The following is a 21,541-nucleotide window of genomic DNA, read 5'->3' on the forward strand; positions in this document are numbered from 1 at the left end:
TGACTTGCAGCAAGACTTTGAGGATTTATTGGAGGAAATACGACACAAGTAGAGTCGAAGAACGAAGAACGAGGAACGAGGAACGAGGAACGTCTTTCCGTCGTGTCTCCGTCAAGCGTCGATCTCGGCCAGCCTGCGGACGACCGCGCTCGCCACTTTCAGGTACGACAGAGCCTGGACACACGCACACGCGATGAGCAAACCGACAAGTGGCGTGCGGGAAAAGAAGTGCGAGGGCGAGGGCGAGCGGAACCTCCGGGCTGCCCGCCGAGGACACGACGACGGGTTTCCCTCGGTCGGACGTTTCTCGGATGTTGGCGTGAAGAGGAACGTCACCTGACACACGTGAGCACAAACCCACCAAATCACGCCGTGAGAAATGTTGCGGCGACAAAACAAGCAGGTGATGTTTTTGTCATTAGAGCGACTTCGAACACTGTTGTGCCTTGAGATACAAGTTGAATTTGCCACACACGACACGAGACGAGACGTCTCGTCTCGTCTTTACGCTTTGAAATGCATCCCAACCCCCCCCAAAATGTGGAAATGCTTTTACTCTGTTTCGGCCTCCTCAAAAACAACAAAAGTAGCACTCCATAAAACTGTACTTGACGAAAACATCAACGTCGGAAGATACGCCGTTCACAGACTTTGCTCATCAGTACGGCACTAATATTAGCCGTTCTTCGCGGAGGCTAAAGAAGACGGGATCGCGAGTTGGGTTATATTGTCCGTCTACATGTTACCGCACCGTTTATTTTCAATCTGTTGCTTAAAGGGTTCAAGTACCGCAACATGGATGCTCGTTAGCATTAGCATTAGGCTAGCAGGGCATAAAAGTAGCTCCATCGAGACACGCTCGGACGATTCTGGCGTGGAAGAAGATTTTCAGGAAGAAGTCCAAGCAAAACCTCTCCCAAATTCTCTTGACGTGATCTCGGTAAACATCGGCACGCGTACCTAATAATGCGACTCCCAAGGCGTCCGCCAGCTGCGAGGCGCCGTCCGAGCCGAAGATGGCCGTCTCGTGGTGGCACTTGGGGCACCGGAATGCGCTCATGTTCTGCACCAGGCCCAGGACCTTCACGCACGCAATGGACTCAACTTGAACATTCCGCATCATCCAAAAAGTTTTGCTGTGGCTTTTACCGGCACGTTGACTTTCTTGAACATCTCGGCCCCCCTGCGGGCGTCCATCAGGGCGACGTCCTGCGGGGTGGACACGATCACGGCGCCTGCGTGCAAAGCGCACGCGCCGGACGACGCGTCAGCGGACGGAGCGTGCGCGTGGCGTCGTGGGAAAATGAGGAGAGCGCCCTTCTTCCTTCCCTCGACATTCCAGTCGAGAACTACGAGGCTTCAAAACCGCTTCTACCGGCGAGCTGCGGAACGCGTCCGTCCCCGAGCCGAGCCGAATCTCAATGCGCTCGTCCTCCCCGAGCCGAGCCGAATCTCAATGCGCTCGTCCTCCCCGATGTCGACACGTGTGCGTTCCATTCAGGACAATTTCGTCTTCCTACGTCTCCAAATTCAAACTGATGTTCATTGTTTCATCGCGTGACAGTGACAATAAAGCTCGGTTCTTTTGAACGCTCTGTCGAGTCGGAGAGCTGACATCTGGCCATTTTCCGCGCTTTTCTTGATCAAAACCGCAATTTGGCTTCAGCGCGGCCAACAGCACGTCGAGTATTTTGGGATCGCGTCGATCGCCTTCTTCGGCCGATGCGCCTTTCGCGCTCGCAGGCGTCCAAACGAACGAGAAAGCGAAGAAACAAGGGTGCTCTGATCCTCTTTTCCATTCCTGGACAGCGCATAGAAAAAGTTGACACACCCCTGCTCAGATGCCAGCTTTTTCTGATTGTTGTGCCGCCATCTGATCGCTCGCCCTCGTGTTGACATCAAAGGCGAGCTGCGACCGGCGAGCTCGCCGAGCGGATGGTTTAAGGCAGCATCATTCTCAGTGAACAGGACTTTCGATGCGATTGGTTCGAGCGGAACTCAACCCCAGAAATCGAAACTGTTAAACGTGCATATTTTCTTCGTCTGTATTTATTCTACAAGGCCAATTCCAATGAAGTCGGGACGTTGCGTTAAACAAATACAAACTGAATTTTACACTCAATACCGTATATTTAAGTAAACATCATCGGATAAAGAAAATAGGCACATTTATAATAGAACAGGAAGTTCAGGGTTTAGTTCCACGTTGATTCTGAACACAGCCACGTAACCAGATACAAAAGGGTGTGCACACTTGTGCAACCACCTGAGCTTGGTTGTTGGTTTTTTTCAATTCGAGGTCACATTAAGTTTGGAAAGGATTTCTCTTGGTCGGACTTTTTTTCGATCCCAAAAAGCAGGCTTTGAACACGGGTGTGCGGACTTTCTCTATCCGCCGTACGTAGCGTAGCGTAGCGTCGGCGCTGACCTGCTACGGGGACGCTCTGCGTGACGGTCAGCTGTACGTCGCCCGTCCCGGGAGGCATGTCGATCACCAGGTAGTCCAGACGGCCCCACTCCACCTGCACGCACACGTGAACTCGCAATTCGGCAGACGGCTGCCGGACAGAGGACGCGCATGGCGCCGACGGTTCCCGTGTGTTTCACGATGGCTTCGAAGGTTCTCGGAGCAACTTGTAAACCTTCACGGTCTTGGCCGGCGCCTCTCCCGGAGCGAGAGGCCCTTCTATCAGGTGGACCCTTGCAGGAATACCCAGCCAGGTCTCAAACCCAAGGTGCTATTTTGGAAAGGACGCTTTTTTTTTTTTTTTTTTTTTTTAAGTCAGCCATCGAACTGATTACGAGTCGCTCGTTTTACAGCCGATATTTTGCAGTTGGTTTTTTTCGGTTAAATTAGCATTTTGCATTTGATTTACTTTGAGCGAGGCGGCACGTTGGGCGACCGGTTAGAGCGTCCGCCTCACAGTTCCGAGGACCCGGGGTTCGATCCCCGGCCCCGCCTGCGTGGAGTTTGCGTGTTCTCCCCGTGCCCGCGTGGCTTTTCTCCGGGCGCTGCGCTTTCCTGCCACACCCCCAAAACACGCATGCTAGGTTCATTGACGACTCCAAATTGCCCGCAGGTGTGAATGTGAGTGCGAACGGTTGTTTGTTTGTACGTGCCCTGCGATTGGCTGGCGACCGGTTGAGGGCGTGCCCCGCCTCCTGCCCGACGTTAGCCCGCGACCCGCGGTGAAAGCAAACGGACGGCCGGATTGACTTTGAGCTTCCGAAAGGTTTGTCACTTTGATTTCATGGACACTCTTTTATTGTTGTTATAGTACGGCGTGCATCTTTGGATTTCTGGATTGATTGATTTTGTCTTGTGCCATGGTCTTGGTCAATGTTCTTCCTTTAAGTTTGTTCTCTCGTTTTAATGTCGCAGCAATTCGTCACCGCGACGCCGCAGCGTCTGTCGCAGACGCTGCGCCCCCCCGCGACGGCGCTGCGCCCCTTCCCGTCACAACAGCTCGTTCGCTATTTCATCCTCTTTTTGCTGTCGGTTGGGCTCGGTGGGACGCGTTTGTGCCTTTTCTCGTTTGCCTCGTGAGGCACTTTGTGTCTTTGTGTCGCTTTTTAAGAAGGAAAGGCGAAAGGGTTCGATCGGTCGAGAACCCACGCCCGCAGACGTCCAGCGCGCAGGAAGTATGGAGCGAGCTTACGCACTAACTTGTCTGAGCAGCTTGTCGACGGCCGACATGACCATGAGGCCCCTCCACGCGATGGGGGCGTCGTCGTCCACCAGGAAGCCCATCGACATACTGCCGGGAAGCGAGGGGAAAGGTAAGCAGAGCTGCAGCGTCAGCAGCATTGGTTTTCCCGATGATAACGTCGGGCCGCGGAGGTGCGGGCTGTCCGCGTCGGGACGTGTCCTGCGCCGCACCGCCGCATTTATTGACAAGCGCAAGCGCTGCGTCCAGGAGTTAAAATGCAACCGGATCTTTTCGGGCGCTGGCTTGGAGTGACGCAACAGTGTGAGCTTATTCTCGCTCGCCATTGGCAAGGCCTTAACCGCTTATTTCAGCAAGACAATAAATAGGGTTTGGAGAGTGCAATTCGTCTGGTTTAAGACTCACCAGGGGACGCCGTAGTTGGTGAGCGGGAGCATCCGATTGTCTGGGGGAAGAAAAGAGCTCACGTGGCTTTTATGACAAACAAAAATGTCGATGTACAGCGGCTCAAATGACTATTTAACACGTCGCCATTTTGGCGTGAAACCCTCACCAGATGTTGGGAACAAGCCAAAGAAGATCAGAAATCGAGTTGTGTGGAATAATGGCAAGTATTGAACACGCCAACTGGTATTTATTGCACAGCCTTTGTGTGCAATGACAGCTTCGAGACGCCTCCTGTATGGAGAAACTAGTCGCATGCACTGCTCTGGTGCGATTTTGGCCCATTCCTCCACACGAGCGGTCTTCAAATCTCGAAGCTTCCGTGGGCTTCTTTTATGAACCGTGACTTTCAGTTCTTTGCATAGATTTTCAATTTGATCCAAGTCAGGTGATTCTAGCAGCTTTTTTTCCCCCCTTCTTCTTCTTCTTCTTTCAATTGTGAGTTTCCTTGACGCTATGTTTTGGATGATTATCCTGCCGAAATGGCCACCCTCGTTTCATTTTCATCGTAGATTTTTGTCAAGAATGTCTCGCTACGTTTGCCCGTTCATCCTTCCTTCAATAATGTGAAGTGTACCAGTCCCATTTGCCGAAAAGCAGCCCCACGCCATCATGCTCCCACCTCCGAACTTCGCTGTGGGTATGGTGTTTTTAGGGTGCTGTGCGGTGCCATTTCTCCCCCAAACGTGGTGTGCATTACGGCATCCAAACAGTTCCATTTTGCTCTCATCCGAGCCGGCTATATTCTGCCAGTATTGACCTGGTTGGTCAGCGAACTTGAAATGAGCTTTGACGTGCTTTTTTTCAGCAACGGGGTCTTGCTTGGCGAGCAGAGTGCGTTATTCACCGTTTTCCTTGTGACAACAGTGCCTGCTCATTGCAGGTCTTTTCAAGCTGTCCACAGGTGGTCCTTGGCTCTTAGACAACTCATCCATGTATCCATTCATTTTCTACCGCTTGTCCGAGGTCAGGTCGCGGGGGCAGTGGCTTTTGCAGAGACACCCAGACTTCCCACAGTGTCCACAGCCACTTCATCCAGCTCTACCGGGGGGGATCCCGAGGCGTTCCCAGGCCAGCCGAAGGACGTAGGCTCTCCGGCGTGTCCCGGGTCGGCCCCGGGGTCTCCTCCCGGAACACCTCGCCGTGGAGGCGTCCGAATCCGAGGCTCCGGCCACCTCATCTGGCTCCTCTCGATGCGGAGGAGCAGCGGCTCTTCCCCAGCCTGAGATGCGTCTTGACTCGCACTTTGGCAACGAGACCTTTTTGTAGGCCATCGAGTCGGATTTTTGATGGATTTCGGCTTTCTGTGCCAATACTTTTTCCCTGTGTCATTTGACATTACTACACACAACTTCCTTTCTGAGCTTATTTGTTCTTTCTTTGTATGTATGGATTAGTTGGCTTGTTGCAAATGTCACGTGAAGAGCACCTTTGCAAGTATATTGAGAGAGAAAAACGCTGACGTGTTCAATACTTATTTCAGCCGCTGTATTTTGGGGTCTCAAACTCAACTTTTATCTGGGGGCCCTTGGAGATAGTTTGGGCCGCATCGAGTATTGCAAAAAGTGCTACTGATCTTTTGGAGCAGTTCGAAAGAAGCTTTCGGTCTTTTGCAAATGAGTCGTCGGCACATTGAGTTGACCGATGACGTTTGATGCTGTTGTTCTGTGACTCTTTTGCGATTAAGGGCCAAACAAATCAACCTGACTTGATGAACCTTGCTAACACCGCTGAATGCTAGCGTGTGCCGGCGCTATCATAGCTTCTAAGTGATGGGAAAAAACTCAAATAATTGTAAAAATGTCCAGGGCAACGACTCGGCAAAAAACGCGTGGGCCGGACTAACCCTAAACTTTGACGTCAAGTAAGGGGTCGCAAAATATCGTTGTGCGGGCCTCAATTGGCCCCAGGGCCGTGAGTTTGAAACCCCTGGCACACATTCAGTGCAGCTGCAAATTTGCCAACCCTCCTGACATGGTCACTCTTTTTGTTGATTCATTCATTCATTCATCTTCCGTAGCGCTTCTCGTCACGCGGGTCGCGGGCAGGCTGTCGCCCGGCCCGGCCGACTTCGGACGAGAGGCGGGGCCCGACCCGAACTGGTCGCCGGCCAATCGCAGGGCACATAGAAGCAAACAACCATTCACGCCTACGGGCAATTTAGAGTCGTCAATTAACCTACCGTGCGCGTGTTTTGGGGAAGTGGGAGGAAAGCGGAGCGCCCGGGGAAAAGCCACGCGGGCACGGGGAGAACATGCAAACTCCGCACGGGCGGGGCCGGGGATCGAACCCCGGTCCTCACAACTGCGAGGCCGACGCGCAAGCCAGTCGGTCACCGAGCCGCCCGCTCTTTTTGTAAAAAAAAAAACCATGAAAGTAACCGTGTTCGACAATCCCAATTTGTAAAGCGTACTTTCCAAATAGGAGACACACTCGCAAAGACAGATTAGAACAAAAAGTGATCATCGTATGTGTGCAAAACTGTTTAACAAGGTTCCTTTTTCACAAGAGTGACCATGTCATAAACTTCCACGCAGCGCTGAACATAAAAGTGTCGCCCACGGGCAGAGAGGCGGGTAGAGTAGCCAAAAGGCGGGCAAAGTGTCGCCCGCGGGCAGAGAGGCGGGTAGAGTAGCCAAACTCTAGTAACTCAAGTTACTTTCCAATGATACCAAAGTAGTCATCCAAATATTGAAAAAACTCCTCAAGAGTAACTTGGGAGTCATTTCAGATTGTTTTTTGAAATGTATTTATTCTTTTTAAATGAGAGCATGAACATCAAATAAAATGAAAAAATAAAAACTCGTCCTATGTGGGAATGGACACACACCCGCCAGCATTTCAATTTGCATCGGGCCCGACAGAAACCTGATTTGCGTCGTTGGCCGAAAGGACCCAAGAAAGAAGCGGTTCGCTAAGCGGACTTGGCGATGGCGTGTGCTTGCGCGACACCGTACGGCAGGGCGAATGTTGCCAAAACAACAACAGAAACATCTGCAACCTACCGCAAGCTCTTTTCTCAACTTAGAAGTGGGCTGACATAGCCAAGTTTTTTTTTTTTTTTTGAAGCGTAAACGCACTCGCTGCCCCTAAAATGAGTCATTTTGATTGGCTCGCGAAGGCAACGCGCACGGTCACGTGACTGCCTTCTGTCGTTCGACGGGTGATCCCGAGTCAAACGTCACCGCGGTCACGTTCAATTGGCGGAAGTCGAAGATGCAATCTCAAAATAGACGCAAGAACGGCGAAACAAAAGTAGATTGACGGCATGTCAATCATTGCAACGGAGTAAAAGTATCGCTCCTTCTTCACATAAAAGCGCAGTGCATTACAAGTACCGCTTATCGAAAATGGGACTTGAGCAACTGTAGCGCGTTACTACCCGCCTCTGCCCGCGGGTCACGTCTCACTAACATTTCAACCAGGGAGTGCCAACGTTTTGTTCCGAGGGCCGCGCAGACAAAAATCACTTTCCCGGCCAACTGAATGGAATAGACGAGCAAAAAGCAGTCCATCGAGGATATCGAATGCCTTCAACAGCGCGAGACAGAATGTGAACAAAGAAAAATCCAGGAAATCACATTGGATCATTTTGAAGTCACCCATTTGAAAATCAACATTGGGACCGGCAGGAATTGGGTCTCTCTCTCGCAGCCTGTGGCTCCATCTTGAAGAAGCTCTTCCATCTTCCGCACGTTAGATGCTCTCGCAGCACCCGTTTCAACTCCGGAGGAGTCTCCGAGCCCAATTCCCATGAAGTCGGGACGTTGTGTTCAACAGAAACACGAACAGAATTGAAGAGGATTTGCAAATCATTGTATTCTGTTTTCCCCTCCTGGAAGCGGCGGGGTTTTCCTGTCCCAATGATCACAGGAGCCAAGTTGTCTGGGGCTTCGCGCCCCTGTAGGGTCACCCACGGCAAACAGCGCCCAGGTGAGGGACCAGACAAAGCACGGCTCCAAAAACCCCTATGAAGAAAGAAACAAATGGATGGAGGCTTCCCTTGCCCGGACGCGGGTCACCGGGGCCCCCCTCTGGAGCCAGGCCTGGAGGTGGGGCTCCAAAGGGTGACGTGGGTCCCCCTTCCCGTGAGCTCACCGCCCGTGGGAGGGGCCGTAGGGGCCGGGGGCAGCGCGAGCCGGGCGGGGACCTCGGCTACAGAAGCCGGCTCTCGGGACGTGGAACGTCACCTCTCCGGCAGGGAAGGAGCCCCGGCCGCTGTGTGAGGGCGAGAAGTTCCCACGACATATAGTCGGACTCGCCTCCACGCACGGCTCGGGCTCTGGTACCGGTCCTCTCGAGAGGGGTCGGACTCTCTTCCAATCTGGAGTTGCCCACGGTGAGAGGCGCCGAGCAGGTGCGGGTTTACTTCTACTTATAAGAGCGGTCGAATGGGGCCATGTACGGTGAGACGTCGCAGATGGAACGTGACGGCGCGACGATGACCCCAAACACACAGCCCGAGTAACTCGGGAGCGGCCCCGTGAGAAGCATTTCCAGGTCCCGGAGCGGCCAGACCTCAACCAAATAGAAAATCCGCGGAGGGAGTTGAAAATCACAGCCTCCAAACGTGACAGATCGAGAGAAGATCCGCTCGCGAGGAGAAGCGGGCCGGCCCGAGGACCTGCTCCAGTCTGCGCCGACCCGCTCAACAACTACGGCAAACGTTTGACCTTCGTAATTTTGTTTGTGTGTTAACCTTCATTTTCCGCAAAAAGATACAAATCGATCGGATGGAATCGTCTCATGTTCCCAAAACATACAATGTGATTTCCTGGATGTTTTCACGCGGTGTCTCTCGATGAACGTGACGGACCGCTCTCGTCTTTTTAAGCGGCGCAATCGTTGGCTGTCCAAATACTTTTGCCCCGCCGTATGTGTTGTATTCAATCATTGGAAAATGTATTCGAATTCCACTAATGAGGAATACCCGTGCAAAATGAGAATGAATGAATATTTTATGGTTAGAATTACACACGGAGATATTCGATTCCCCCCCCCCCCCCCCCCCCCCCCCTCCTTCTTGACGTGAATCTTTTCCTTTTCAAATTCAAATGTGGCCCTGCAACACCAAGGTTTGCACACGCGATAGGGGCTGTTTCGAATGGATGAGCAGGAGTGGCAATGTCTTACTGTCAGTGAGCTCCGGGTTGCCCTTGAGGTTCATCATTTTGGGGATGGACGGACCGTAGACGTCGGCGTCCAGCAGACCTACAGACTTGGACTAAAAGTGAAAATAAAGAAACCGATACGATAACCCCGACAAAGATACTTCTCGGACGACAGACGGACGATTCCTCACCGGCTCGTTGGCCATCAACGCCAGCGCCAAGTTGACTGCGGAGGGAGGAACGAGAAAGACATTTTGAAATATCTGGCCCGCGCGTCTTCACGCGGCAAGCGCCGTACCCGCCGTGGTGGACTTTCCCACGCCGCCTTTCCCGGAAGCCACCACCAGCACCTGCTGGACCCCCGCGATGGGCTTCTGCTTGGGGAGGCCTCGAGCCATCTGCCGCCTCTGACGCTCCCGCAAGGCCTCGGGGTCCGCCGACCTCTGCCGTACGAAAGCGACCGCGACAACAGTACGCGCGACGATTAATCGACAACTCGTCGATTATCAAATGAAGCGCTCATGATTTTCCCTAATCCAGTCATCATTTAGTCATTAGAAATTTGGAATAATTTGATTGATTATAATAATAATAACACAAGACCGATTACCTTTGTATTTCATCAGAATACGACAAGCAAACATCTTTGACTTTGGAAAACAAAGATCAACATTTTCTGCCATGTTACACACCAAACCAGTAACTGATATATTCATATTCAATTTGTTTGTACTAGGGCTGTCACGATCAAATCTTTTTACAATCGATTATCCTATGGCTATTTTGTATTTTTTTTTTTTTTTTTTTTTTATGTCCCAGCGGAGCTTCAAGGCAGAGATTCTGCATCGACCCATTATTAAAGTTGACTTAGCAGAATTGTGTGACTTTTTTTCCCCAGCCCATTTTATTCCCCGTCAATTTGAAATAATGTCCTGTTTTTCTTCAATGAAGGTGTGTGTGTGTATATCAGATTCCCCGATTCATCGAAAAAATTACTGACAGATTTATTACTATATTCATTAGTTGCAGCCCTAAACACAAACTTGTTAGGTTCCAGGCTACTTCCTTGAATAATTGTTACATAATTAAAGGAACCTGACGTAAGGCTAAAAACTGGCCCTTATTCAATCATTTACAATGCTCATTGATTGCAGTTGCTGACGAGTCTAAAAGAGAAATAAAGATAGAGCACTGCCACAAATAGTGAAAAAACATGAATAGAATTTCCTATAATTGCCGTTATTAATTTTGAAACTGTTAATACACCAAACACTATGATCCCAAAACACTTAACTTTGGCGCCGCCTTGTGGCATCTCACGGCATTACAGAATGAGCGCAAAAACCACAAGGGATGTGGAGTGGATATGAGAATTTGAGAAGAGTGAACGGTGAATATGCGGCTCGTACTGTTTTGTGCTGTAATCCTAGCGAAGGACAACCATGACTTCTGTAGCAAGGAACCAGAATTAAGTTTTACATCTAGCCTGAAAAGCGCCATTTGTCAATTTGCGGAGTATATTGTCAATTCCCAACAAGAAGAACGATCACATTTCCGGTTGTAATTAAAAAGGCTTAGGAATACACGTTAAAGTCAAAGTAAACCGCCACTCTTACCACATGTACAGTTCAATATATAACCATACTGTATTATATTATAGTATGATCATGGTTTGTTAACCAATATAGCTTTACAGGACAATTATATCGGATTTAAATTGAAATAGATTTCCGGTGTCGTTGCTTGCCAAACGTAAACCTGACGTCACTCAGCTAGCTTAACACGAACTAAACAGCGTTCAGAGAAATGTCCCAAATACTTACGTGCCAGCGTGTAAACTGTAAACGGCAGGCAGACGCAGCTGTTATTTGTGGTCCGGTTTGTAAAATGAACGATCTGTTGGCGTATTTAGTCATGCTACAAGAAAGTCTGGCGTAAGTGAAGTGCGCCATGTTCAAGCCGCTTCATTTGCTAACTTCAGCTGCGTCATTGTTGCGCAGAAGACCAATTACAAAACATTTTCAAAAACAACACACGTGCTTATTTGTAACAATTATTACTATTAGCACACAACATGCTTTTTAATATGATCGAAATATTATCATATCATATTTGACTAAGCAAAAGTCCGAGCAGCGAAGTCTTTCAATTTTGCTTGATCTTCGCAGACGTCTTTTGTGACGTAAACAGGAAGTGTGCTCCATCCAAGTTCTTTTGTTCGACACTTTTCCAACAAGCCAAACGTGGCACCCTGTGAATGTTTAGTGTGCTCACATTCTCTTGAAAAGGAGTTTTTCGAGTGTCCTCTGGGAGCGGAATGGCTGACGGAAGCGGTTGTGCGGCTCCGGTGGCCCGCACGGTTGTGCAACAATGTCTGCAGGCGAGGTTGCAGGTGAAGCCGCCGGACGAGCACCAAGAAGCGCAGTGGGTTCAGGTCAGTCGGGAAAACAGGTGAACTTAGGTGACGTCCTTTAGCGCTGAAACACACTAACTGCATTCATTTCATCCAAATGAAAGTGAAACCCAACTGACTGAGCAAGAACTGTCATATTATACATAATAATAATATACGACACGCCTACTGCACCAGGATTCTACATACATAAGCAGACTTCTATAACAAATTAAAAGATTGTTTTCATGTTACAGAAGTGGGAAAGCTAGCATTGTACACAGAAAGAAATTTCAGGTGCCTTTTTTTCCCCAGACTGATGACTATTCACTCTTGAGTGCTCACTGTTACAACTACTACGTTTTATGCATAAAAACACAAGGACAAACTTCCTGTCCAAGATGGCGCCTACCAGTGCGGTCGCCTCGGTGACGTGCTCTCTAGTTTTGTTTTTGTGTTTTTCGTTCTTCTTTGGCGACATGACACGACTCACGTACACAAGGGGAGACTTGCTAACCATCAAGGAGGCCACTCCGGACTTTCTTTCACCAACCAGTTTCCCCCCCCGAGTTACTCACCGGAGCGGCGTCCGCGGTCTTCGGCGCATGGAGACGAAAACGGCGCCACAGAGGGAAGCGAGCCGGCGTCCAGATGAAACTCCGCAAGAGAGGATACAGATTGGCGTTCCCGTCGATCCGCCTCGCGAATGTACCCAACGAAATGGACGAGCCTCATCTCCTGTTAAAGTCCAGTAAAGACTTCGGACGCTCCGCCGCCACGTGCTTTACGGAGACCCGGCTCTGCGACGCCGTACCCGATGGCGCCGTCATGCTTCCCGGCGTCCGTCTTCACTGAGCAGACCGCGACATGGAGTCATCGGGGAAAACAAAAGGCGGCGGGATTTGCTTCTATAGCAACGAAAAAAGGTTGTACGGACGTGACGGAGCTCAGCACACACGGCAGCCCGCATTTGGAGTCGCTGCTTTTGAACTGGAAGCCATTCTACTCGCCGCGTGAGTTCGCGTCATTCGTTCTGGCTGGCGCCTATATTCTGCCTCAAGCTAACACCAACGCCGCACTGCTAACGCTCGCCGAACAAGTCAACGAAATTGAAAAAAACCACCCGGACTCACCCCTCATTATTCTTCAACAAAGCTAAACTCGACCTCGAACGCCCTAAATGCAAGCAGCACATCGACTGTCCTAGCAGGGAAAATAACATTTTGGACCACTGCTACACGACGCTAAAAAACGCATACCGTGCCAAACTTCGTGCCGCCCTGGGCTCGTCCGATCACTGCTTAATTCACTTCATACCGACGTACAAGCAAGAACTTAAATGCGCGAAGCCTTCAGTGGAAAGCGTGAAAAAGTGGACCGATGAAGCCAAGATGGACCGTCAAAGCTGCTTAGACTGCACAGACTGGAGTGTCTTTGAAAATCCAGCTGGCAGCCTGGACGAATATGCGGACACTGTCACATCCTATATCAGTTTCTGTCAAGAGGTTTGTGTACCAACAAAGTCATTTTGCACATTCAACAACAACAAGCCGTGGTTCACTTGGCCAAGCTAAGGAGGACGCCTATCAGAGCGGGGACAGGGCCCTGTATAATCCAGCCGACTAAAGAAATTAATTGTCTGTACCCCTCCCCAGCCACCCATGAGGACTTGCACGCTGCCAGAACTAAAACAAGAGCGTGCAAAATCCTCTCGGACCCTCCGGATCCCGGTCACAGGCTCTTCCGGCTCCTTCCCTCGGGAAGGCGCTACCGATCAATGCAAACTCGAACTAGTAGACATTCCGACAGCTTCTTCCCTCTTGCCATCAACTTCTTAAACAGCTAAGCTACAATTCCATTGCAACATGCTGGCAATTTTTTGACTTGAGTTTGTTGTCACCTTTCTGTCGGGCCAAGTGTACACGACTCGTGCACTCACTGTCGTCGTCTCGCCACGCTGCACTATTTGCGTATCTGTTGTTGACCGATACTGGCCACTCATGCCAGAGTCGCATCTGCTCCATTTGCACACTGACTGAGGAGTATCTGCAACATTTGCACAATCGACATTGTCCCAGACTATCGTACTACTCGCTTGAAGTTTCGGCGCCCTTTGCACAATGCTCATTGCACCGGACTATTGCAATATTAGTCTTTCGAACTGCTCGAAGTGCTAGAGGACTCTGCATCTTTTTGCACTATTGTTAATAAAAATAAAATCAAAATGTACCAGCATTACCAGATAACTAGCAAGCCTTTATTGCTTTTTTTCTTTCTGTCTCTTGTCAGTTGACCGTCTGTCGTCGTACTCGAGCGGCTCCAAATTCCTTGTGTGTGTGTTTTTTGGACATACTTGGCAAATAAAGAGGATTCCGATTCTGATTTCTCTTTCTGATGCGCATGATTCACCAATGCGGCAAAGCGCCAGTGTAGCGCCTACTACTGGCAAGGAGGACTTGTCAGATTTGTAATTTTGTTTTGGCTCAAGTATCGGTGGCCGGTAACGGCAACCTTCTTGAAATAAGGCGAGTATCGGTACTCGCCCATCCCTAATTAGAACAACATCAAATGTTTTGATTTGAATGTAATGAATGAATATATTGCACATTTCCCCATTGTGGGACTACTAAAACGTAACGTCTGTGCTGGCAGATCGAAAGAGGCATGGTGGTCTACGTGAGTTTTTTTAAGGGCGCCACAGAAGACATCCTGCCCAAGATGGGTAAGTCACCTCCACCTCTTTTGAAACCGTATTGAGCGTTTTTGCCCCAATTTCAAAGAGGCGACGGTTTATTCAAAATATCTGAAGAATTGGAGCACACTACATTTCTGATCTGGCTCAACTTCAGCACATTTAAAAGGCTCATTAAAAGATCTAATCTTATTTGGCCATCAATTCACCCTTGACATATTGGCATTGTGAGTGGGGACAGATGGGGGTCACGTGTTGAATTCAACTCAAAAGCGTAGCTACCGCCATATTTGTACGCAAGACATTACATTTTCCGTGGAATGTCCCGTTTGTGTGAAAACGGGATGTGTTCTCACGTAGTTTCCACGTTACTGAACGTGCGTCTGTGCGAGTCTTCCACCGGCCAGACGGTTTCGTTGCTGGATCTCCCGGGCAGCCTCCTGGTGGTCCCTCAGGCCACGCTGGGGGGCAAAGCCAAAGGCCGGGCCATGCAGTACCACCACAACGTGGCCAAGGAGGTCGGACTGCGACTGTACGCCCGCTTCGTGGCCCTGTGCCAACAGGAGGTGACGGCGGCCGGCGTGAGCGTCCGGCACGGGACGTACGGGAACAGGCAGGTCCTCGACCTCAAAACCAACGGCCCCTACACGCACCTCGTGGAATTCTGAACACGACCCGGAGAAGCGTCTACCTGTGCGTACGTACCCTTTGGAATGTTTGTCTCACCATTAAAATACGGAAATAAAACGGACATTTGTCACCGTTTCTTCATCTTCACAACCAAAGCCATCAGATGGATGAAACAGCCAGATAGATGCACACATACTGTAGGTACAGTGGAACCTCATCAACCTGTCCCAGAAAGTCTCACTACAACCCAATCGTACAAAATCCAAAGGAATATTTTCCATAGGAAATAACGGGAAGCCAATTAATCTGTTCCAGACGGCCAAAAATATTAAACTAAGAGGTATTTGCATCCCTTAACAATTGATTGACAACATCTGATTGGGAAGTACATTTAAAAAACATTTCATTTGCAAGTTAGACAAGGTTTCAAAGATGAATCAATTATCAAAATAATTGTCAATTAGTTGTTGCACCTCTCATAAAAAAAATAAAAAAAAAACTTTTATAGGGAATCACTAGCGTTACATGAAAACTGAAATATGACTAAGTGGGTACTTGAACATTTAACGTGTCTTTTTATTGACATGCAGCAAGAGAGTGCGGGCATTTTGACTTTGCCCTTCTTTAGCAAATGGCCGTCACTGTCAACAACAAGCCTCGAACAAGTTGCTGCAAAAAAGGACCTTCAAAATAAAGGCACGCCTGTAGAACAGTTTCACCACCCTTTAGCTTATTGACTGTTGAATAAGCCATCACAGGGCCAAAGAAAGTGTGGTGAAACTTATTCTGCTGCATAGTTTGATTTGGGAGTTTTGGCAGGATGTGTTCAGCAGATGTTGCCAAGCAGACCGGAAGGGTTGTTGACTGCCAGCCGTTGACCGTTTTTACAAATCCTACGAAATGCTTGGGACGATCCGGGAAACGAACAGCTGAGTCATGCGGTTTTTTTTTTTTTTTTTTACAAAAACAGAGCAAATGTGTGAAACCTGGAACACAAATTTAAACCCCCCCCCCCCCCAAAAAAAGAAAACCAGAAGATACGAGTCGTGTGATTGGTGACATCACCCTCCGATTGGCTGCATACCATTTGTGAAAATGAGAGTGATGGAAGAATAGAAGAGGCAAGTGTGGTGGACCAGGAAGTGGCAATGATTAGTAAGGGGGAAGTTGGAAAGGCAGTCGGTCCTGTGGAGGTGTGGAAGCATCTAGGCGAGGTGGCTGTGGAGTTTTTGACCAGCTTGTTCAACAGAATTCTAGCGGGTGAGAAGATGCCTTAGGAATGGAGGAAAAGTGCGCTGTTGCCCATTTTTGAGAACAAGGGTGATGTGCAGAGCTGTGGGAACTGCAGAGGAATAAAGTGGATGAGCCACACAGTGAAGTTATGGCAAAGAGTAGTGGAGGCGAGACTCGGGACAGAAGCGAGGATTTGCGAGCAACAGTATGCTTCCGTGCCGAGAAAGAGTACCACAGATGCGTTCTTTGCCTTGGGGATGTTGATGGGAAAGTACAGAAGGAGCTACACGATGTCTTTGTGGATCTAGAGAAAGCGTATGACAGAGTACCCGGAGAGGAACTGTGGTGCCGCATGCCGAAGAAATATGTAAGAAATAATCACACAGCGGAACAGAGACGCTTATGGTGGAGCTGGGAGTGCATCGGGGATGGCCCAGATTACTATTTATAAATATACATTTTTTCCTCACCAGGAATCCATTTATGCCAGTGAATGCATTTTCTTTTTGTTTCTGCCACAGAATTTTATTTTATTTTTTTTACAGTCCTGCGCTTGGCACAATTAAATGGTGAGCAACGTTTGAAACATCGAGTTGGCGTTACACGGACGTTTTTATTTTTAGGAATCTAAAAGTTGACCATGAAGGCTGTGTGTATTCGACCATAGGTGACAAATTGTAGTAAAATGATGTGAATTGTTTGTATAAACACGTGATAGCCTATCCACATTAAGGATGATAGCATGCGCCATGTGGGCGGTCTTTTTCCATTTATTCACTTTGACCGAAACATGAAGAAATAGTTCAAATACCCTTTTCACCTCAGCAGTGTTCAATCATGTCCAAACGCAATCTTGTCACTGGAACTCATTACAAATCCAAAAAGGCAACATACACTTTCTACATGATACACCTCCTCTTAAGGAGCTTCAAAGCTAACAATATTAACAAAATAAAAAACAAAAATAATGGAAAAAAAAAAAAAAAAAAGTTCATTTATTTATTTATTTTTTGTACACATTCGACACCAGTCAAGTTGAATGCTACTTTATTTCCTAAGACTTTACAGTGGGAACAAAAAGTATGCGAACCCTTTGGAATTTCTTCAATTTCTGAATAACTTCATCAAACGTCTTTTTCCTCTCACTGTAATTTTGTCCATTTCCCATGATGACTTCCTGTCTGTCCATTTGTCATGTCGCGCTCACAGCTCTGTCACTATATGCCGCGATAGTGCTTATTTGTCAAGGTTTTTGTTTTGTTTTCTTTTGCAATGGGCTTTCCCAGCGGCAGTGTATGACTACACTGAAGCCGCATTTTGATGCGTCGCTGCTCCGTGTGCATTAAAGCAGCAGTTGCTTGGCGCTTTAGAACGACCGTAACATTCATTCATTCACTCATCTGTTAATTTCCATTAGCTTGCCTATGGCGTTTTACATTATATGTTAGCATTAAGCTAGCGGACGTCGGCTCGACGAACCGTATCGCCCGTGATAAACGGGGTTCCGCTGTAAACGGCCGAGTACGACCCCAGTTTTAAAAAGAGCTAAATTGCTAAAAGAGGCCGATCTCATGAGTTTTGTTTCCATGACAACCGTCTTGTTGGTAGTTCACGAGGTCCTCCAGGTTCTGCCATGTCCAGCTATGTCCTGCATTGTCCAGTCCGAGCGCATCTTCCCTTGTCCTGTTGTATCGTTTCCTCCCCTGTGTGGTCCTGTATCATCTTATCATGTCTTGCATTGTCCTGTCCTGTCCTGTCCTGTCTTGTACAGTCTAGTCTTGCATTGCATTGTCCTACCAGGATGGAGCAAGTCCAGAGATCTCAGGTAGTCAGTCTCTCTGTCTGGTGGTCTGGCCCCTCATGGCCCAGCAGATGTGGGTGAGCTTGTGTTAGGTTTAGGTGGGTCATCACGACAAAGTCGTCGGGGGCGCTTCACGAGGATCTCCGGGGGCGCTTCACGAGGACCTCCGGGTTCCCGTCAGTGTGGTTCCGGTCCACGATCAGTCCCCCTCCCAGACGCAGTTGCACTCCCTGAGCGGGTTCCGGTGGCGCATGGCGGTCACCACGGTGATCCGATTGGCCGACAGCTGCACCAGCTGATCGATGAGCTCCTGGACGCAAGGGCTGGGCCACGGGTGCCCGTTCAGGTAGTCCCGCAGGATGAACGAGCGCTCCACCAGGAGCTCCAGGCGCTCCAGGTGGCGAAGACGCTGCAGGCTCAGGAGGTCCTTCTCGGGCTCGCGGCGGAAGAACCTGCAAGGCCACCGGCAATCAACAGCAGCATTTTGTCCTGCCCTCATCTACGTTTCTCCTGTCCTGCGATGACTCGACCTATTCTGTCCTGTATTATCCCGTCTTGTCTGGTCGGTTTATCCTGTCCTGTCCTGTCCTGTAATTATCCTGTGTTGATTTGGCTTGGCTTGTTCTGTATTCCCTTGACTCGTCCTGTTCTCCTGTCCTGTATTATCCCGTCCCGTCCCGTGATCATTACGGCCCCGATCTACTCACCGTATGCGCAGCGTCCGCAGCTGAGGGAACAACATGGGGATGCGTCTGCACAGGCTTCCGCTGGAGCGGTTCTGCTCGATGTCCAGGTGCTCCAGGGTCAGAACTTTGGGCGCGATGGAGTCCAAGTCCTTCAGCGTTATTGCCACGCGCAGCGTTAGCCGCGTCACGCTAGCCGGGATGGTGTTGGTGTATAGCGACAGGGAGTTTCCGCCTGCCAACGGGACGCCGTTAAACAACAAGGCGTTGACAACGTACGCTTTTCCACCACCACAGCATCACACACAACAACAACAAATGTTCAACAAATGTTCTGGCTTGGTGGAGCATTTTGTCGTTTAAATCTACAATGTTGAATTGTCTTTTGTTTTATGTGTCAGTTTTCCCGTAAACTTCAACTGGGAGTGTCAAAAACAGTTGAAGCAGGCAAGCTTTGCCTCTTATTTGGAGAACCGAGCGACAACCGGTAGAATAGAATAAAAAATATATATACGTTGGAAAAATAAAAATACATTTAAGTGTGTTTTAATAACTTTCAATTTGTTCAACATTTTGGGGACGGGCAAAACCACAAGATTTGTTATATGGTATCTATAGATTAGAGCCCGACCTATAAACCGGCGGGTGGATTAATCGGGCTAATCATAGCGTATGACCGAAAAATCAAAATGCGTTCAAATGTAACCGATGCGTTGGCTTTTTTTTCCTGATGCACTTCTTTCCGTTTTTGTTGACGTCCAGTTTGCAGCTCACCGAATGATGCCAACTGGACTGAAGCGCAAAGCCGCGTAACTAGTTTTATTGAGAAAATGCGGGCCGGCCCCCAGGCCATAGGTAGGACACCACCGCTGTTGGACAAGTGCAAAGCCTTTCCAAAAGTTACAAATTCTAGGTGTAACAAGTTTTTGGGTGAAAATTCACAAAAACCTGGCATTTGAACAGGGTTAGGTGTCAACTTTTGATACCCACCGCAGCCTTGTTCCTCTTTTCGTCATCTGCCTGACGAGCCGCTGGAAACACATATTAGCCCGAGTCTTTTATTTCTGATGTTTGACGAAGCGATCTTCTTCAGCAATATCTGAATGTTGTTACTTTTACTCACGTAATTGTTAGGGGGGGGGGGGACTTTTTACTTTTATTTGAGTCAAATTACCTCCAAAAGTCTTGCACAAATCTTTCCAACCAAGTCACGTATGTTGAGTCAAAACTGTTAAACTTTGCTAATGCATCGTTGCCCAACAAACAACCCTTTGCGATTTTGGGAACTCAAAAGGTCACAGTCTTGGATGTTTAAATGGAATCCAACATCAATCACACAGTGCCTGCAAATGAAGCCTGTTCAAATGCAAAGCCTTTTCCGATTCAACGGTTGACCAAACATCTTTGATCGGAATGGCAAAAATGAAAAGGCACGCCGTCAAATTTGACCCGGTCTCGCGTCCGACGCATTTCACCTTCTGTGCGTCTTTCGGCGAAGAGAACGGTCCTTGCGACAACGGTGACGCGGCACAGTTGCTCGCCCTGCATCGCTATGAAACGCTCCGACACTTTTGCGATTTTCTGTCTTTTTTCCCTTTTCCCTCAATTGGACGTCGCATCGTCCCGTCTCACTTCCACATCGGCGACGTGAGCGCGTTTTGTCACATGCGCCCGTGCGGCCCAGTCCACTTTTTGTAAAACTGATTCACGGTTTTGCTTTTCGTTGCGTTTTATGAGCCACGACGGAGCGTGACGGCCGAGCGGGATCGTCCTCGGCGGGGGTAAGACGGGTGAGCGACTCACCCACGATGCTGAGGGTCTCCAGACGCTTGAGGGGCGCCAGCCAGGACGCCAGGCGACAGTCCAAGCCGTCACGTATGTAGCGGTAGTGGACCGTCAGCGAGCGCAGGGACGTCAGACTTCGCAGAGCGTTGTAGGGCAGGATGGCCTCGGGGTAGTCCACCAGCTCCAGACCGGTCAGGGTCGGCCCCCCGTACTGGGACCCTGAACCGTGAGGGACACGTCAGCACCTTTCAATTAGGAGTGTCACCATCCAATAGTTTTCCCATCCATTCATCGACTTTAGGCTGCTACAAACGATTACTCTGATGGTCGATTAATTTTGCAATCAGTCGGCGAATCATACACACACACACACACACACACGCATACATATATAGACATTCGTCGGTCACGTGATGCAATGCGCGGCGTTGGACCGCAGGACTATAAAGAGGCCTGAAGTCATCAGAGCACGTGACTAAAACGGACCAATCACGAGAGATGACTCTGCGCGCGGCAACTGTCCCACAGGGGCGTCAGTCACGTGATGCGACGCCGACATGGGAAAACGGACGCGAGAACCGATGAGCCGCCGCACCTCTCGTGGAGTCGTACCTGGACGGCGCGGGTCCGGGGAGCTCAGGTAGTCGTCGGGCAGGGGCTCCTGGGGCTCGCCCCTCATGCCCCACGAGAGGTGCGTCAGCTTGGGCAGGCTGCTCATCATGTGATGGAAGTCCTCCCGGGGCACCGGTCGCACCCGATCCAGTCCGCAGCCCTCCCCCTGCTGGTGGAAGAGCAGGTAGCGCAGGTTGCCGAGGCCGGACAAGGAGCGGACGAAGTCGGCGGCGGAGCGCAGGCGGACGTTGCAGACGCTCAGGTGGGTGAGCTGGGCGCTCAGGTGGGCGCTCAGGACGGGGCCCAGCATTGGCTCCGACCAGGTGGCGTCCCGCACGGCCAGCTCCCGCACGTCGGCGAACTGCAGCAGGTGGTCCAGGTATTTCTGCTTGTAGACCCGGCCGCCGTTGACGAAGGCGACGGCGCTGAGCGTCGGCAAGAACTTGACGAGGCGCCGCCATTCCTTGCGGCGCAGGTGGCGCACGGCCAC

At 49.8% G+C, this 21,541-nt stretch overlaps 3 protein-coding genes across 6 annotated transcripts in view; 1 reads left to right on the top strand and 2 right to left on the bottom strand.

Annotated features, from left to right (window-relative positions):
• Positions 1–11: 11 nt before the first annotated feature.
• Positions 12–11,390, bottom strand: nubpl (nucleotide binding protein-like). 3 transcript variants are annotated; one of them, XM_061775608.1, is made up of 11 exons: positions 11,047–11,390; positions 9,522–9,666; positions 9,415–9,449; positions 9,246–9,336; positions 4,074–4,113; positions 3,668–3,758; positions 2,429–2,522; positions 1,150–1,235; positions 961–1,081; positions 254–336; positions 12–174 (listed from the first exon to the last, which is right to left on the bottom strand). In XM_061775608.1, the coding sequence occupies exons 1-11, from the start codon at positions 11,173–11,175 to the stop codon at positions 112–114; spliced, it is 978 nt and encodes a 325-aa protein (XP_061631592.1). In that variant the 5' UTR covers positions 11,176–11,390; the 3' UTR covers positions 12–111. The 3 variants fall into 3 exon arrangements, 2 of the variants coding, with proteins under 2 accessions (XP_061631592.1, XP_061631594.1); XR_009788837.1 differs by having other exon boundaries at positions 118–174; positions 1,150–1,209; XM_061775610.1 differs by lacking the exon at positions 12–174 and having other exon boundaries at positions 203–336; positions 1,150–1,209.
• An 11-nt stretch (positions 11,391–11,401) lies between these two features.
• On the top strand, positions 11,402–18,707 carry dtd2 (D-aminoacyl-tRNA deacylase 2). 2 transcript variants are annotated; one of them, XM_061775612.1, is made up of 4 exons: positions 11,402–11,657; positions 14,268–14,337; positions 14,668–15,004; positions 18,690–18,707. In XM_061775612.1, the coding sequence occupies exons 1-3, from the start codon at positions 11,541–11,543 to the stop codon at positions 14,973–14,975; spliced, it is 495 nt and encodes a 164-aa protein (XP_061631596.1). In that variant the 5' UTR covers positions 11,402–11,540; the 3' UTR covers positions 14,976–15,004; positions 18,690–18,707. The 2 variants fall into 2 exon arrangements, with proteins under 2 accessions (XP_061631596.1, XP_061631595.1); XM_061775611.1 differs by lacking the exon at positions 18,690–18,707 and having other exon boundaries at positions 14,668–15,058.
• LOC133479102 (uncharacterized) overlaps positions 16,923–21,541 on the bottom strand; it is a 5,173-nt gene continuing 554 nt past the window's right edge. Inside the window, exons 1-4 of the mRNA XM_061775607.1 lie at positions 21,052–21,541; positions 20,458–20,658; positions 18,679–18,889; positions 16,923–18,423 (exon numbers count right to left, since the gene is read on the bottom strand). The exon at positions 21,052–21,541 is cut by the window's right edge and continues 554 nt beyond it. Coding sequence (XP_061631591.1) covers positions 18,171–18,423; positions 18,679–18,889; positions 20,458–20,658; positions 21,052–21,541 — 1,155 coding nt within the window. The 3' untranslated portion in view covers positions 16,923–18,170. The remainder of the gene's footprint in view (positions 18,424–18,678; positions 18,890–20,457; positions 20,659–21,051) is intronic.

Source organism: Phyllopteryx taeniolatus, chromosome 6, assembly GCF_024500385.1.
Source record: "Phyllopteryx taeniolatus isolate TA_2022b chromosome 6, UOR_Ptae_1.2, whole genome shotgun sequence".
In the NCBI taxonomy this organism is placed as follows: Eukaryota; Metazoa; Chordata; class Actinopteri; order Syngnathiformes; family Syngnathidae; genus Phyllopteryx; species Phyllopteryx taeniolatus.